The 19037-nt window shown below is 41.3% G+C and overlaps 2 protein-coding genes across 5 annotated transcripts in view; one reads left to right on the forward strand and one right to left on the reverse strand.

The window, feature by feature from the left end:
- DOCK1 (dedicator of cytokinesis 1) overlaps positions 1–19037 on the reverse strand; it is a 273681-nt gene that overhangs the window by 155641 nt on the left and 99003 nt on the right. The gene's annotated exons all lie outside the window — the stretch shown is intronic.
- The window catches only part of INSYN2A (inhibitory synaptic factor 2A), a 38881-nt gene that overhangs the window by 13912 nt on the left and 5932 nt on the right, over positions 1–19037 (forward strand). Inside the window, exon 3 of the mRNA XM_053949422.1 lies at positions 14673–14744. Coding sequence (XP_053805397.1) covers positions 14673–14744 — 72 coding nt within the window. The remainder of the gene's footprint in view (positions 1–14672; positions 14745–19037) is intronic.

Genomic DNA, 19037 nt, shown 5'->3' on the forward strand with positions numbered 1-19037 from the left:
TAAAGGTACTGAAACTGTAACTCAGTACAACTTTTAGTCTTTACCTGGACAGTTCAACCCATCTTTTATCACCTTAACAAATATTTTACACACTAACTCGCCTTAGTTCCCTCATCTTTATTCAGTGAACACACCTCAAAATGTATGTCTGCTGTTTGTGTGTTTTGAAATACTTCTGCAATTAAATTACAATTTGCCAGAAGAGATCAGGACTTTAAAATTAAAGAACCAGCAGCTCGTGCTACTTGAAGCAGCACCTGCTTTTGTTTGAGTCGGAAAGGTACATCTTTAATTTAAATTCCTTTAGGAACGTAGAAATCATGTGAATCCTTAAACTCAACACGTTTGGCATTAAAAAGTCATCTTAGTTGGATCCTGCTGTCAATACAGCCGTTGTGTTGTTAGTTTATTTTACAGCTGGTTATATTATTATTTATATCCTTATCAATTACCAATATCAAGGACCTTATCAAGTCCTGGATATTCAGACTGGAATGTTTCTTGGCCTACCTGAAAGCCACACAGGTTTCAATGATCTTAAAGATCTTTTCCAATCAATTCTATGATTCAATTTATTTTTTTTTAAATTATTATTCAGAAAAAGAACTCTCTTGACTTTCTTAACTTAGAGAAACTGCAGGAGCTTTGGCAAGAAGTGCCAAGCTGCTTTTCAAATCACAAAATACAGGAAACTATTTCATCATCATAACTCATCACCCGCTCGTCGAGAACCCTGAGTGCACAAACACCCACATCACCCCCAGGTTATAAATACTCTGCTTCTTCCACACAATTACATATCCAGATTTTATCCCTTCCCAAAGACAGTACAGCCACAGGTGCAACAAACACAGATTTTTTTATTGCCCTGACAGAGCAGAGCTGTTAATGCAGCCAATGTTAGGAGTGTATCCCTGCCCCTAGCACAAAACACATCTTGGCCAAACTATCCTGGATAATTCCTCTGCAGCTGTCAGCCTTACAAAGCTGTATTAGCCCTAAAATGGTGAAATTATCCATAAATCCCAGTTTAGAATATCTTCACAGCCTCTTAGACTCGTGTACTGGAGTTTACAAGGCTCCATCTGACCAGGAAGAGCCTATTTATTAGCACTTTACACTTGGAGCCACTTCCAGCTGCTCCTGCACATGCTCCAGACACGTCCCAGACCTGCTGGGCATGCAGGGTGTCAGGATGGGGAGGGAAGGAGAAGAAGGGAGATGCACACTTGCACATTTTCAAATCCCTGCACTCCAGACCCCTCTGGTTTTGTGGCTGTCGGATGATTTGGAAGGAGACTGCACAGCTTTGTGCTCGGGACCTTCCGCAGTGATGCCTCTCTCCAGAGCTGGGAGAACACTCTGTTCTCCTGCAAACACCAACATATCATTAACACAAAGCCTGTCTTTATCCCCAGCTCTCTCAAATTACACAACTCCTGCAATAATAGGCTGCCCCATCCTTTTATTAGAGTAATTCTTGCCAATTGCTGCAGTCTTTGCCACAGACCCTGTGTAAAATATTACATACCTCCTCAGTGCCAGCATGTCGAGCTTTTTGCCTGTTATAACCAGGTTTTGGTCAGTTTAGATCAAGAAATTAAAGCAGTTCTGCTGTTTACTGTAGCATCTTCCATCTGCTAGACCAGCAAGAGACATTTTGTATTTGTGGAACTCACCTGCTTTTCTGATGTACATTAAATTCCTTAGAATAACATGCTACAACAAACAAATAACACACTGCTGGGAAAGGAAAAAAAATATGAAAGAAAAAAAAAAAAACCACCAAAAGCAAAAAACAAAGCCCCAACTAAATTTCTTAATCAGATTTTTCTGCCTTTAAGGAAATCAGTGTTCTTTAAGTGCTGTTGCAGTGCCATGGGACTGGTGCTCAGTGGATTCATTTTCACTAATATGCTGTAGGTCCTGAACTGCTATTACTGCAATTCATCACTAAATGAGTCGATGCCAGCAGAACTGTAGCAGCATCTCTGAAGGCAGCAGTCTCATCCTTTGGGTGCCTATCATCTATGTGTGCTTTTGAAAATGCCAGTGCTCCATCATCCGCAATTAGCAACAACAGCCAGCACTCAACTCTGCTTCAAGGGAAGGGGAAAGACACTGGAGCAGGACCAGAAACAGAAAAACTGTGATCCCCCTCCCAATATCAAAGGATATTGTTAAAATTCTGCATTATGTGCATCGTTATTTACTAAATCCTTGGCAAAATGGCTGTTCTACCTCTCTGTGTGGAAGCTTCTACAAAAAAAAAGCAAATTACATCCCAGCAAACATTGCTGGATGCCTTAAGTCATGCATGAAGGAAGTGCAGAGCTGCAGCTTCAATTAAGAGTCCCAGCTCAGAGTTAAAAAAACAGTGAATATTACATGATGCAAGGTGCAGCTTTCCAACACAAACCCAGCTTCATGCTCTGGCTTTATTCTGATAAATTATCAGCGATCTCACTTTACAGATATATTTGTCTGTGTTCAGAGGGAGAATTTAGGAAGCCAAATGTGTGGAGCATCACTAAGGCTGACAGGACTGCAAGCACAATGCAATAATTCTAAAACCTGGCTAACAAAGATCTGTGAAATACAGAGCAGAAGATGAGCACATAATCAGAATTACTTTGCTGCTGGAGAACAGCAGTGACCTGCCCTTTAAATCCTTCCCGTGGAAGGAACAGTAATCTGTGCCCTCCTCATTATACAACAAATCAGCAATTTTAATAAACAAAGTGCTCAATTTGCCACACAAAAACAAGTCACAGTATTTTGACTCTGCCAGGCCAAATGCTACACACTAGACAAGAGTTAAATGAACCTGTTCCAGAGCTAATTTACATTCCTCTATTAGTCAGCAGCGGTGCAGGAATTTAAAGAGCTCTCAACAAACTCCTTCGAAGACGTTGTCATGGATGGAATTTAAATGTCATTGCACGTTTTTCAATGACTAAGGGAATTTTGTGCCTCACATTCTCATTTCTGAGCAGAAAAGAAGCCCATATTGTGTGCCTGGATGGAGGTGTGCACCCAAGGGAAGAGCAGAGCATGGAGCATCCTCACCCGAGTGCTGCCTGAGCAGCACTGCCAGCACTGGTCCTCAAGGTCACCCAAACTGATCCTCCTGCTCAGCAGAGATGGCAAATCCAAGTCAGGGAGCCAAAGCAATTATTGCCTGGGTTGTTTGCTCTGCTCCCAGCTCTTCAGAGCAGACCAAGGAGACAGAGCAAATCAAGGCAGGGACAACCTCCATCCCCCCACCTTCCAAACTGGAGTTCTTTATTTCACGCTGGAGAAAAGGAAGCTTAAAAGAGTTTCCAAGAGCAGAGCCTCTGAAAGCACAGCCTTTGGGAGTGATGTGCCAGCTGCAGGAATGACAGCACAGGGCTTGGTTTGGGATTTCCCCCCCTCAGTGGTTTTGTTCTGCTTTTTCTCAATTACAGCCCTGGCAAAGGGAAGGTTTAACAGGATCATTTCTAAGAGAAAACCTGGAAATGGAGGGAAACAACAGATAAGCTTAACTACAAAAGACAGCTCACTACAAATAAATACATGGAAAGCAGAAAGAATGCAGCAAATTTCATCTGGGATGCACAAATTGTGCCATATTCTGAATGACTCCAGGTTTTGGGACACTGTAAGAACAGCTTGGGAAGAGGACTGTGATGAGTGCCTTTATTTCCTGCTGTGACCTTTTTACATCCATCCACACTGCCTGAAATGGTCACACTCATTTCATTATCCCTGAAACCACCTCCTCAATTCTTCCCTCTTTCCTCTCTCTGGGCCTGCTCGATTTTTTTTTCAATTTGTTTTTTGTATTTTTGTATTTTTTATTCTTTGTATTTTTGCGTCATTTACAGATCATTCCCAAATACCTTCCTGAGGCAGAGCCAGGGAATCTCTTTGGATGCACCTTCCAAAAAAGGAGTAATTTTTGCAAGAAATCAGAGCTTTGTGGACCTTGTGATCCTTGGGCCAGTGATGGTTGAGTGCTGCTCACTCAACCCAAAGCAGGAGCAGTACAAAGACACCAAAAGTCCATTTACCTGCCCTCAACATAAGAAATTTGGTTTTCCAAGCTCTGAACCAGCCCTTTCCTGCTCTCCCAAGCACAGCTGGAGCAGAGCAGGCCCACACTGACACCTCACCACTGGAACTATTCCATTACATCCCAAAACCCCACGGAGGTTATTCCAACAGCTGCTGCCAGTCCGTGGGATCTCCTTGACATCTCTTATCTAAAATTCTCTTACATAAAAAAATCCCAAACCAACCAACCAATGAAAGCTGATGATATAAGACTGAGCACTGAAATATCCAGCATCATCCAAGGCTTAACTTCAAATTCCAGTTTTTTAACCTTGAATTCCATTTTTTTTAACCTCAAATTCCTTTTTTGATAACCTCAAATTCCTTTTTTTTTTTAATTTCAAATTCCATTTCTTTTTAATGGCAAATTCAATTTCTTTTTAACCTCTAATTCAATTTCTTTTTAAGTGCAAATTCCTTTTTTTTTAACCTCAAATTCCATTTTTTTTCTGAATTAGCTCCCTAAAAACTGTCTGGAGTTGGATCTCCAGAGGCAGGTACCAGGAGTATCTCAGAGCACAGAATTTCACAGGCCTTCAAACCAGGATGAGATTTATATTTTTGACAGGATTTTTCATTAAGAGTTGGACACATTTATTCTGGGGCTGATAATCCAAGTTTCAGATCAGATTGGCAGAGTGGATAAAAAGGGCAAAGTCTCACAGTTCACAGACATCCTGGAACATTAATGTGCAATAATTCAGAGTACCTGGGTACCATAACATTGAAGATAGAGAGCTCTTCAATAACCCTGCTGTCAGAGCCACTTTCTAGCAATCCTTTGTGAGGAATGCAGTGGTGGGAGGCTTTCAGCAAGGAAATGAGGAAAAAAAAAAAAGGAAAATGAACAGTTAACAACAACCAGAATGTGGAACAAACATTAAAAAAAAAAAGGAATAATCTTTTTAGCAAAGTTACTTGGTATTAATGCTCTGTTTTCTCCCCAAAAAAAATGCCACTAGGAGTGTTCTGAATCTCAGAAAATAGAACTTATTTTGCTAATATAGTCCAGCTTTTTATCTGCATGTCCTGTACGGGCAGAGTTTAATGGAAATGTATTTGAACCACTGAGAAAAATAATTTGATTTCTATCTGGTTGCTATTCACTGGACTTTAAAACCAAGAAAAATGTCATTCCCCACCACACCTCCCAGCTCCAGCCCAGGATCAGCAGCTTCAAAGTGAAATTAAGGTTCTGGACTTTTCCAGCAGATTGGCTGCAGGGCCACAAAGGCCAATAAAAGCAAATCCCTACAATTCAAATCTGGAAGCACTGATGGAGTCTATTAATGAAAGACTGAAAAAAAACTGTAAGCAAACAATGGTTTTGCTAAATAAATCCATAGGAATTGCCATGGATCAGAAGGTTCCCAATGTCACCAAGCTGCCCAAATTATACACCTGCAAGGAGAGTTTCCCTGCTAAATCAGTCTTTTTTTTTTTTTTAAGAGGATGATTGAAGGTAAGGAATTACCAAGTTTTCACAATTAGAATAATCCTTTAATAACTGCAGTTTGGCTGTTGGCAGTATCAGAATGCAGAGACATAAGCCTGTAAAAATGGGACCAAAATGAGCTTTACAGTGTTAAATTTCTCACTGCTGTTCCTTCACCAGGAGATGAAACAACTGATTTCTAATTGACACCTCCTTCTGAGCCCCGTGCTTGCACAAAGGTACAATTATCTCTTATCCTGACTGAGGAAAAATGGCAAAAAAAGAGGAAAAAGACTTGTCTGAAGATGGGGATGGCTTTGTTTTTAAACTGCAGAGGCTCCAGCTACCCCAGGCTCCAGATTTGGGACAGGCTTGAAAAAGCTCCTGTGTAGCACATTTAGGAAGGTGAAGGTGAAAAACTGGGAGATGATGGAGACCTGAGCTGGATTCAGGTACCTGGGGCTTGGAATGAGATGATCTTTAAAGGTCCCTCCCAACCCACGCATCCTGGGATCTGTGGCCTGAGGAAAATTGAAGTGAGGAGTTCCCAGGCATGGATGTGTCCAACCTCCCTGACCCCACCCTCTGCTGGAACTGCTCCGGCTCACACCTGAACAAAACTGAGGTGTCCACACTGGCCCACAGCTCGTACAGGTTTTGCTTTGAGCTTTGCCAAAACAGAGGAATTCTGAAGGTGGATGAGTAATTCCCTGCCATGGAGCTGTTTTTTTTTCCATGTTAAACAGCAGTTAGTAAAACACTTCAGTGAAACTGGGCCAATTCTGAGCTTGTTGTGATGCTCTGTTGTGATGGTTTTGCATGTCACGGAGGGATCAGTGCTCCAGGTCAACCAGGCAGGAAAACTGCCATTCCAAGGGAGGCTGGAAATCCCTCCCAACATTCCCAACTGTGTTTGGACCTCTTTTCCTAATAGGATGATGATGGGGGATGATCTCTACCCCACTCCTCACTGCATGAACCAACCAGAAGAGGACAGCCACAACTCTATGGGGGAACACTGGGATTTTTTCTCCTCAGTTTCAGTGGCAGAGAATCCCAGAATGGTTTGGGTTGGAAAGGATCTTCAAGACCATCCCAATTCCACCCCTGCCACGGGCAGGGACACCTTCCACTATCCCCTCCAAGCCCTGCCCAGCCTGGCCTTGGACACTTGCAGGGATCCAGAGGCAGCCAAAGCTTCTCTGGGCAGGGCCTCACAGGGAACAATTCCTTCCCAATATCCCATCAACCTTTTTTCCATCTAAAGCCATAGAATCTGTGTGTGGCCCAGTAACTCCTCAGGATGAGAGGCTGGACTGCAGAGGCCAGCAGAGGTGTTTGGGAATTAAGAAGGAAGTTCACCCTCTGGAATGGTCAGTTAGGTCATTTCTTTGATAAATCAGAGATTTACTTTATTGTCATCCACACAAGCTCCACAGAAATTCCAGGGATAGGACCCGGAACTGTGGACAAAACTCAAGCAACTGCCACACTCCTGGTCTGTGGAGTCTCCTCACATTCCCATTATCCAAGGAAATGAGAAAACACAAAGTATTGGGACCTGCTCAGGCTGCAGAGTTCAGCACTTCCTTCCATGGTCCTTCCTGCTGTTTTTTGGTTTTATCTCCATGCATTTTCCCATCTTTCTTGCAAGTACAGAATCCCAGGATCATTTAGGTGGGAAAAGACCTCCAGGACCATCAAGTCCAACCTGTGCCTGATCCTCACCTTGTCACCAGCCCAGAACCCTGAGTCCAGGCCTTCCTGGAACACCAAGCACTGGCTCCACACAAACACCAGGATCAGTGGCCAGAAATTCTCCTCCCTCTTTTGATTCTATGCTCCTGCACAACGTTTGGAATTTTAAACACGTCTGGCTGATGCAGTTATTATTTGAAGCCAGTGTAGGCTGAGAGATATAATGCACAAAGGGTACTTGAGCTCACACTGAAATCTTAATCACAGCAAAATGATGAAATAATACCACAGATTTTCATTTCTCCCATCTTCCCTCCTTTATAGAAACAATTCCTGGGAGCAGCCTCAATTCAGAAGTCCAAGCCAAGCAGAATCCCAGGTGTTGTGTTTCAGTAGTAGGAACTCCTCAGCTCAGGGTGGCAGCAGCAGGAGCTGTGAGGGCACAAGGATTTCCACCATCTAGCACATCACCCCAGCTGCTCCCAAAAGTCACACACACAAAATTAAATATAAAATTCCGTGGATCTGCGTGTGTAAGAGCAGTGGGAAGAGGAACACTGGAAGCTGCAGGAAAGGATGGGTGCGTGCAGCAGATCTGATGATGAGCTGCTGGCTCAGGAGGCTCTGGGCATCCAGGCAACGACCCCAAATCCAGGCAAAAACCCCAAATCCAGTCCTGAATCCTCCCTCGTGGGGAAACCACAGCAGAGAGACTTGGGGGGAAGGGGGAAGGGACAGAGCTCATCTCACTACTGGAATGTGCTCCCAGATAAGCTGCTGGAAGTGCCTGGCCTAATCATTCCCCACCAGCAATGCAGCTGCTGCTCCACCAGAGCAAACTCCCTGGATGGTTATTAACACCACAAGCTGGCATTTTAATTATCCTCCTGATTTTTCTGATGATACAACAAAGGCACAAATATTCAGGAGAGATGTTTGACTTTGCACACACCTAATTCCTGTAAGATTTTGTGATTTCACTTGAAATACATTTTAATTCTCTTTTTTTGTTTTTTTTTTGGTTTTTTTTTAATAATGCAACAGTCCTATTAAAATATATAGTTATTAAAAAAAGACAACACTCCCTGACTAACCTGAGTATAACACAAAATGTATTTACAGGGTGAAAGCACTTGAATTGCTGTTGTGGGAGTCGTGCTGTACGCCCACAGTGCAAATACCTCAAAAAGCAAATTAGTCATCTGCTTCCAACTGTCAGGACACAGCAAAAGACAAACCACTGTCTTGGAAAGAGCCTGAAAAATCTCACCACTGAGTTTCTGTACATGGCAAAGGTTTTTTTGTTTGTTGTTTTTTTTTTTTTCAGAAGCCAGATCAGTAATATCAACTTTGAAATAAAAAGAGAGAGGAGTGTTCAGTGTGGGAGTGTCAGGTTGGATGGGGTTTGGAGCAACCTGGGATTGTGGAAGTGTCCCTGTCCAGGGCAGGGGGTGGAATGGGATGAGCTTTGTTGAGAGGAAAACTGTTTTCATTAAGGTTTAGTTAATCCTTAGTTAGAAAACCACCCAGCAGCACAAAGCTGGGATCACTTAGACCTGTGTGGTCTCCGAGTGGGAAAACAAAACAAAGGGAAACAGGAAAAACAGACAACAAAACCATGGAAAATAGAAAAATAGTTGGGAGGGAAATAAAAAATAACCCAAGCACACCAGACCCTGAAACACACGGAGCAAATCCATGTTTGCATCCAGAAGAGCCTCAAGGTAATGTCTCAAAGCACAGCATCCATCCTGATTTTTATCCTCTCTAAATGCAAACTGCTAATTGGTAATTATCAACTTCAGGAAAACACAGCACCAAAAAGGTTAAAACAATTTTTCTACTTTCAAAGTGATTTTTCAGAACACCTTTTTAGGAGCCAAAGGCTGGCCTAAGGTGGTTTAGACCTGCCCAAACCTGGTTTGGGAGCAGAATCCGAAGTTCTTAAAGGAACCAGAGATTTTCATCCACTAAAAACCTGGTTTTGCTGATATACAAATACATTTGTATGAGTTTCCCATTGAACTAAAGTGGTAAAGCTTTCCTAGGGCAGAATAAACCTCTAGGGCTAAGCAGGATTTATTTTAACCTAAAATAAGATGCAGAAGATATACAAGAGATTTTTCTGCATTTTACATGGCTGAAAAATGACTTACTCAAGTCATAAGGACAACTAAAGCTCTCGTGACAAAGTGGAGTCATTTTATTTTGCCAAAAGGCAGATTCTGTTTGTAATAATAATGCCAATTTTCTCTTGAAGCACAGTTACTGGAATTATCAGTTCTGTAATACTTCAAAGTGGGAAACAAAGATTTGGAGCAGTTCTCCATCCAACTGTTGATTTTTAAAGCATTTTTCTGTAAAGATGGGCAACATTAGGCCAGGTTGGATGGGGCTTAGAGCAACCTGGTCTGTGGAAAGTGTTCCCATGGCAGGGAGTGGAACTGGGTGGGTTTTTGAAGATCCTTTCAGCCCAAACCACTCTGGGATTCTGGGATCAGTAGGGTTTAACCAGCTTTGTAATGAGTTGTCCCAGCAGCTCTAGGAAATAATCAAACAACTCCAATTAATACAAAGACTTGAGGAGAAGCAGGGCCTGCACTTCCTCTGAGCAAGGCCAGAACTGTCACTTCAAACACATTCAAAGGCCACTGCCTGCCTAAGTTCATTTGTTTCACTATATTTAAATAAGAAACATCAACAAAAAAAAAGTTCTTGAAGTCTGTTCATCCTCCTTGCTGGTGATAATCCATCAAAAGTGTGAGGAACATCAGGAGCATCCTGCTCTGTACCCACCACAGCCACTTCTGGAAAATCCTGCCATTAGGGGACTCCAGATCTAACAGATCAATCCTTCTAAATAATTTTAAGGAGTTTTTTTCTTTGTTTTTAATAGATGCCCATTAAAAAAAAAAAAAAAATCAGCATACACAGATCTACACTTCCCTCTCCCAGCTCGATGGGGTCTAATTTAAACAAGCAAAAAAATATTCAAATGCAAAGATTTTGATGCTAAAGTTGGTATTTTTAAAAAAAAGCCTCCAGCAGGTGCACAAATTGTGTGTTTCACAGGGACTTAGAGAGTGTAATCCCCTTAGGCTGCTCTGAAAATTGCAGCCTATTCTTAGTTCCTGCCAGTCCATGTCAGCAAAACGGTTGCTCTTCATTATGATATTTTAATACTTGGGAGTGTTAATTGAGGTTAAGCTCAGGTTGTACCCAGAATGCTAAAAAAAAAAAAAAAAATTAACCTGTCAGAAAATGAAAATCTCCTGAAAATAATATGGAAAAATGTGGGAAAAACTGGAGAGATCTCCTTTCCATGGGGAGATGCAGACAGAGAAACTGAACTCACCTACATCCATCCTTCGAGCACCTTCAAGGCCAGGTTAGACAGGGCTTGGAGGACCCTGGGATAGTGGGATTCCCTGCCCATGGAATTTTGTGGGATTTAAGGTCCCTTCCAACCCAAACCAGTGTGGGATTCTGGGATTCCATGACCTGCCCAAGCTCTGCGCATCCACACAGGAACAGAAAACACGGGATCCAAGGAACAGAGGATGAAGCTCTGGAGCAATGGCTCCTCCTCGGTGGAGATGAGAACAATCACATCCAAAACAGGCTGAAACTCCAGGAACAGCCCCTGGGATCCCCACCAGGCCAAACCCCACTTCCATTTCTCTACAAAGGCAACAGATTTTCTGCAGGAAACTTTGCTTTGTGAAAGACTTGACATTTGAAAGAATTTATTTTTAGGGAAAATAACAACTGGTTTACTAACGAAGGACAACGTTTTTGGTCTCTCTCCTACACGGGAAGACTTTCCAAATTATTTTTAGGAGGAAGGAAAAAAAGCAGCTTACTCAAACACTGCATGGCACAAGGAAAGCATCATCAGGCCAGAACTCTGCTCTCCTTCTCCTGGTATCCAGACTCTGCTCTCAAATCATTGCTAAGGAGCCAAAACTGATGGAAACTCTGTTTTTCAGGAAGCCTGCACTGAAAATCAACCTCACTGCCTAAAATCTGCATGGCAATGCTGTGCTAATACTGAAATCCTTGCTGGTGTGAAGGAGACAAATTCCATGCAAGTGTTTGTGTAGATAATTATGTGAAAACAAGAAAGTAAAAGTCCAAAGCCCTGAGGTATCAACAACAAAATTCTTTCATGAGGAGTTTAATTTTTATAGAAATAATTGGATTTACACTGTTCTAACACTCACATAATTCAGTCCTGGCTAAAGAGCTCTGCAACTGCCAGATGGAAACCAAACATTGGGACACCATGGAGTGCTCTTGGGGCTTTCAGGGAATTCTAACAGGATCACTCAAAGAAGGAAATAATAGAAAATATGCAAAAATCATCTCTGAAAAGCTAAAAATACACAGTAAGGAAAAACTGCTTTAAGAAAATTTAATCAAGAATTAAATCCAACTAGAAAATGAATATATCACTATAACCAGTGAGGACTGAGAATTGCACAGATGCTAAAACCAAGCAGAGCTGAATGTGGCAGTTGAGAGATCAGGATTTCAAACTCATCATCCAAAAATCATCTCATTTTTAAATACTTACATCCAAGGACCATTTTCATCAGCTTAACAAGTCAGCCTTATACCAGCAAATATGCTTTTAAGTATATGGAAATCTACAATTATTATGCATTTAAAGACCATCAAATCATAGAATGGTTTGGGTTGGGAGGGACCTTCAAGATCATTCAGTTCCAGCTGTTTGCAGGGCTACAAAGATGAATGAAAATGTCCCAACTGGAAAAGAGCTTAAAAAAAAAAAATACAAACCAAGCTGGCACCAGCACAGGGCGTTTATGGCTTTACCTATAAAGAGCAGAGCCACATCCCTCTGAAGGCAGATATTGACTCTTCTTTATGTCCTCAGTAAATAAAGGCCTTCCCCAACTCATCTCTAGATTTTAAATGTTGTATCTTTAGTCAGAGCTTTTAGGAGCTGATCAATAGCTTGGAAAAAAAAAAAAATTTACAAGTCTCAGGTTCATAGTAGGGATGATTTGAATGTCAGCTTCTGAAAGATCTGAAGAGGGGAAGTGAAAATCAGGAATTGCTTGTCTTAGAGAGAATAAGAGCAAATATAAACCCATAAGGAAGAGCACACCAAGTGGACATTTTGCTTTGTGTGAATTCCTCTGCACATCTTTCAGTAGTAGGAACTCCTCATCTGAAGGAAGGTGGGTTTGATGCCACTTTTGGTTTTGCCTTTTTTTTTTCTTTTCTATGTCCTCTGTATTCTCTGCACATATATTTGGAGCTCTAACCTATTACATTCCAAGTAACTTTCAATCCCCTAGACAAAAAAAACAGCACAAATTCCAGAAGTCCAAGCCCTGAGAAATACAAGACCCCTATCCCAGGTGGGTTCTCCCTCACTTCCAAGGCTGAGAACAACACTTCAGGATACATTTCATGGACAAAGTACAGCTTAGTGCCTAACTCCAGAAAAGGAACTTAGCCTAGAGCAAATTGCACCACCACCTGTCCTCCTAATTACTACTTTCATCAATTATGCTAATTTCCTAAAACTTATAAAAACGTACTCCCCACTGTGAGGGTAGACTTTTGTAGGCATCTTTCCAGAACTGTTCCTGAAAGCCTTCAATAAAAATCCACTTTTATATTTACCTCCTACCCTAAATTTATCTCAAATTTCATTTACCAGGTTGGGAAAATGAAAACAGGTTTAGATGGGATATTGGGAATTAGGAATTGTTCCCTGGGAGGATGGGGAAGGGCTGGGATGGAATTCCCAGAGCAGCTGTGGCTGCCCCTGGATCCCTGGCAGTGCCCAAGGCCAGGCTGGACACTGGGGCTGGGAGCACCTGGGACAGTGGGAGGTGTCCCTGCCATGGCAGGGGTGGGAATGGGTGGGATTTAAAACCCCTTCCCACCCAAACCATTCCATGGTTCCGTGATGTGGCTTTTGTGTGCTGTTAAAAATCAGCAATGTTGATAATCTGAGCGTGTGCCTCTGATTAAAAAGCAATTTTGAGGCCAAATAAACAACCACCATCTAAGGACAGCAAGAACTCCACATTGCATTTTGCTTTTAGAAGGAAAGAAAGTCTTAAAGAAGTGGATTCACCCCCTCATGAACTTCTCTTGGTGCCACACAGTGCCAGGAGCTGCACCCACAGCCTGTGGCTGTGCCAACACCCCAGCCACCCCCAGCCTTAAAATCACAAAGAAAAGTGACACAGGCCCAGCTGATCATTTTCTGAGCTACACAAACAGCCTGCAGCACCTCAGAAATGCTGATTTTTCATCCTGGGGGACAGGCACATCAAACAGCTGGAGCAGAATTTCCCATTATCACTTGATATTACAGAGGCTGGACATTGTGTCAGGTAAAAATTAAGCCTTTTTTTTTTTTTTTTAAATGCTGGATTTTTCCTTTTTGCTCATTGGCAGGGCAGCAGAGGAGCTCTGTCCCTGCAAGGGCAGGGAAGGGGCAGAGATGCCCCTGGTTAAGCAAAGCAGCCCTGAATAATTGGAGGTCAATCAGCTGAACTGCCTGGGCTTGAGGCAGAACCTCATTCCCCGAAGGAATTCTGACTTGGATCTATTTTCCACATCTCCAAAGCTCCCTGGACAAATTATTTCACCGCTTCTTCTAAAAACAACTTTGAGAAAGTGTTGCCAGCATTTGTTTGTACATAACAAACTGAAATTAACTTCAAAAGAGTTGAAATTTGTGATTTTACCAAGAAAAATCTGAGTACCAATGCACAAATACTGAATTAACAATTTTCATTTTAAACTCATCTGCATGCCAGAACATTCATGTTCACAGTCAACTGTTCTATTTTAATGAAATCTATTTCTTTGAATGAAATTTCTATGTATTAAAAAGTACCTGCATACCTTAAAAACCCCTTTTTAATTCAAAGTGACCAAGGCAGAGACAAGCACAGGTAAATGAGAAGTCACTGCTGCAAGAAACTTCAAACCAGAGTGTGACAAAGCACAGCTGCAGGCTAAGGGAGCACAGGAAATGTCATTTCAAAGGCATTTTGTTCCTTTTAACACATAAACATCCCTACAACAAATCTTCAGACCTCACTGAGAGGCACAAAACTCCTAAACAGATCCTATTTTGCATTATTATAGTCTGCACACTCCTCCTGATGTAATGGGTTATGTGTTTTGATTATTGCTTAATGCTCAGAGTTTGGGTAGAGTGAAAATGGAGAAAATAATAACACACCCCAAAGAAGTAATGTCATAATTTAAGCTGAATATGCCATTTTTGATGCTGTTTTCCTAATGTCTGGATTTTTGTATTCAATATTCAAGGTAAAAAAAACCAAAAAACTGAAATTCTGATTATTATGAAAATGGTCATGGAAGGCCAAAACTTGTTAAAATAAATGATTTTTTTACTGATGTTGTGTTCTTGTCTTTGCAGGCTTTCCTATCGGACCGGCCAGGACACGGCCAATTGTGACACGTGCAGGAACAGTGCATGCATTATCTACAGGTAGGTTAAAAATACCAAAATTCCCATTTTTCCCTGGCAGAAAGCAAAGATTCAGTCACTAATGCAGGCCCAGCGATTGGCCTTGCTGTTCCAATCCACAAAACAGAAATTTAACTCCACTAAAGTCATAAAATTCAACACCTGTGGAAGTATAAATCAGAAGGAGATGATTGTGGGGTGGGAGGTGTTACAAGGTGGGAGCTTTGCTTTTAAATTGCTGGAGGTATTTTGGATTTTCTGACCAACAAGTCAACTTCAATTTTACTTTATTATACACTTCTGTACCTACTTTAGATTTGTTTTTATGGCAGTAACAACTGGACTTGGGAAGTCATTTGGAGAGAAGGTTTGTAAAGCAAAGAGAACCAGATACAGATCCCACCTACAGTTTTAGAGTAAAATCAGGGAAAGATGGGATTTTGGGAAGGAATTGTTCCCTGGGAGGGTGGGGAGGGGCTGGGATGGAATTCCCAGAGCAGCTGTGGCTGCCCCTGGATCCCTGGAAGTGTCTAAAGCCAGGCTGGAGCAGCCTGGGACAGTGGAAGGTGTCCCTGCCCAGGGGTTGGAATGAGATGAGCTTTAAAATCCCTCCCAACCCAAACCATTTCATTTTCTGATTTGATACACTGACATTCCTGCCCAGTTTGGGTTTTTTGGCACATCCAGTGAAGCAGTATCAGGCACTGGGCATGAGGTGAGGCCATCATGAGGCTGACAATGCTTCACCCTGACAGCTTCGCTGTCCTCCTTCTCTGGAGTCCCAAAAAATCCACCTGACTTGAGGTGAAAACAAACGTGGCTCAGGGTTTCAGCAAATCAGGCAGTGCAGCACAAATGAAAATGCACAAGGTGCCAATTCCAGAGGAGACAGAAACTCAAATGAAGGCACCAGTGTAGGATTTCCCCCCTCACTCCTTAATCCTCTGCTCAGCCAGCTTTAGGCAGAAAAGCTGGAGCTATTTATTTATGAATTTTCTATTCACTGCACGGAAATAAAGGAAAAAAGGATGGAAACCTCCAGCTCCACCTCACAACCGACCACAACAGGGTTCTGTGCAGGGGCAGGAACCAATCAATGTCTTTATTCCTCCTTTTCAGCCAAGTTCAGAAGCACAGAAACACCCAAAGCCTCCCGTGCCTCCCTTTTCCTGTGCAATTCCTGCCTCAGAGCAGCCTGGAGGTACAGCACAGCACAACTCCAACAGGGAATTCCCCTTGTTTCATTAGCTAGGAAAAAAAATCAATTAGAAATTTTTGCAAATCTTCATTTCTACTCAGTGGATTTCAAGTTAAGGAAACTTCCAGCTTCTATTCTTGCACTTCCAGCTTCTATTGTTGCACTTGATGTGACTAAAATGACTCCAGAAAAGCAAATTGGGAGAGTTTTCCTACTCAGGTCCAGCTGCCCATTCCCACCTAAAATCCTTTTGGTTATTTCCCTCAAGCCACGTTTGCAGGGGGTTTTTGAGCAAAAACCAGCTCAGCTTTGTGCCAGAGAATTCCTGCTGCAGGCAAGGAGTCAGAAAGCAGAGCAAAGCAGGGGAGGCAGGAGAAAAGGGGATTATGGAGACAGGATAAAGCAGAGGGGATAAACCAGGAATTCACTGATAAAAGCAGCTCTGGGATGTCCTACAGGAACTTCTGCTCCTCCACAAGGCCCTGGCACCTCTGGGAAAAGGCAGCAGCTCCTGAGTCAGGCTGGGATGAAATCCAGACATTCCTTTGCCAGGGGACTGCACAGAAAACGCTGCAGGGAGTGACCCGAGTTCTCTTGGGGGCCAAAGAGCTTTTAGGAACAGAAATGAAAACTGTTCAAGGTGCCAGAAATCCCCGAGTTCTTGGAAGGCACTGGAGCTGTCAGAGCAGGAGGTTCTTAGTCTTGAGCTCTTTTTCCCAATTAACATAGGAGATTATATTATTTAAAATATATATAAATAATGAATTTATCCCATATAAATATATAAAATATATATTTTATAAACTATATTTTTACTATATAACATTATATATATATATATAAATAAATAACTTATTTTTTTATACATATGTGTGTGTGTATAAATATAAAAATAAAATCTATCCCACAAGGGCATTAATATATAAATAAAGCCCTTATGGGATAAATCAATATTTAAAGAGAAATCCTTCACTTTGCCTTTAATTGACTGTGTGCATTTTTGGAATTTGATTCAATTTTCAACATTGTAACACTAAAAAAAAATTATTTACAGCAGCTTCAAATCTTAATCATTCCTTTTAGATGCTGTTTGAAAATAAAGTTACTGATGTGCATCCTGCAGTGTCAGGTAGAGCACAGGTGAGGAGGTAGAAATTCATGGAATTAAATTCTTCCCTCTCAAGATGAATCTCAGAGTATTGATATAAAGGAGCACAAAAACCAGAGACAGTGGAGAAGGCAACAAAAAAACCCTGCTGTGCTTTAAAGGGTTTTTAGCATCCAAAATATCAATACTGTCAGGAATAAATTCTAGGAAGAGCCCTTTGGGAATACAGTTATTTTGCATATTAAATTTTAATTTTTTTGTTAGCATTAAAAATCTGTTTTATATTATTTTTTCTTTTTGTTGAGAAAAATAAATATTTTGTAGTACTAAAAAAAAAAAAAGAAAATCACATTATTTTCTCTTTTTTTAAAATAAATAGCAAATTGATCAAATATAAAACAGTATTAAAAAAAAAAAATAGCAAAACCTGAAGCTGCTTTGAAAATCAGGAGGAAAAGAAAGGCATTCCCATTTGGATATTCCATTTTCCTCAAAATCCTGCTTATTGCTGCAATATGTTCAGGAACTTGGAACTCCAGAGCCACGAATCACTCAACTTCTCTCACTGCACCAGAGCAGCCACAGCCTTACAACTGTCAGTAAAAAATATTATTTGTAGCCATGCTAGGCAGAATTAAAAACAGAAGCCAAAATTAGGATTAAACTGTAAAAAACCTTTATCATTTTAGCCAGCAGTTTCAATAAGCATGAGGTCACAGAACACTTCCAAAACCATCTGCTACAAACACAACACAAATTTCTGTCTGATGCTGATGCCCATGGACATTTTTGAAGACAGAAAAGAAGTTTAATCGGGGGTACTGCCAGGATAAAGTCAATTTAAACACTGCGGTATTTAAATAAAAACTCTGCATATGGCAGTAAATATGGAATTTTTACAGTGCAGTAAAATCTTGCTGTTAAGAAGGAATTGCATTGAAATGCAGAAACTGGAGCAATTCTGAAAAACCCCAAACCCAGGTGGACTGAAAGCTTCCCTGTTTTATTCTGTAATTATCTTTCCCTGGACCTGCCCTTCCTGCTCCTGTGTAATTTCCCATCCCGTGTGAATGTTAATCCTTGAGCAGGAGAAAATGGGGCTTCTCTGGAATATTTGGTGCATTATTCTCAGGCTTTTAGCAGTAATTATTCCTGGGAAGGAGCATCTTGTGGAATTCCTGCTGGACTTCCCTTTGGGCAGGAAGGTCAGGAATTTCCAACAGCTTTACAAGGAAATTTCAGCTGCTGGAAGGAAACTCCTAGGAGCTGAAATCCCCATTTCTGACTTGGAAGGCAAACAAATCCACACACTCCACTATTGTAGTTCTGTGGAGAAAAAAAAATCACTAAAAGCTGTCTCGACCATTAATTTTTACTTTTTACTCATTTAAAATGATGATTTATGCTGCTGTGTTTTTACTTTATATTAAATTAAGGTGGACTCTCACTATCCAGCAGAAAATATATTATTAGAATCTATAAAATTTAATTCAGTACAAGAGGTGGAAGAGGTTAAATTATGGGGATAAAAGTTCATCAGGCAGCACAGAGCCCACACGGAAGAAATTCACTTTTAAAGGTTAGATACTTATATTAATTATTCAAATTAACAAATGTGGCAATAAAAAGTGAGCATAAGGCACCAATCCCTAGGATAGCAACAGTGGAAGAAAATCAGGTGGTTCAATGCTGAGAATAGCAATTATCATCACCTTTTTATTTCCTACCCACATTAATTAATTTACATTTTCTCATCTTATCTCTGGACTATAAGATGGTTATTGGAAAAAATGGATCTCAAAGGCTGCTGAATGCTGGCAGTGCTTCGGATCCCAGGCTGGGCTGATTTTTGGGCCGAAGGAGGAAATTTAGCAGAGATTTCTGGGAAGTGCTTTAAGCTGATTTTGAAGTGATTAGTGCTTCTCTGGATCCCGTTTTTCCAGGATGTGAAGCACTAATGCTGTGTCATCCAATTAATGCGACCCACGGGGTGGAAATCTGTAATTCC

This window comes from Vidua chalybeata, chromosome 8, assembly GCF_026979565.1.
Source record: "Vidua chalybeata isolate OUT-0048 chromosome 8, bVidCha1 merged haplotype, whole genome shotgun sequence".
NCBI classification, from domain to species: Eukaryota; Metazoa; Chordata; class Aves; order Passeriformes; family Viduidae; genus Vidua; species Vidua chalybeata.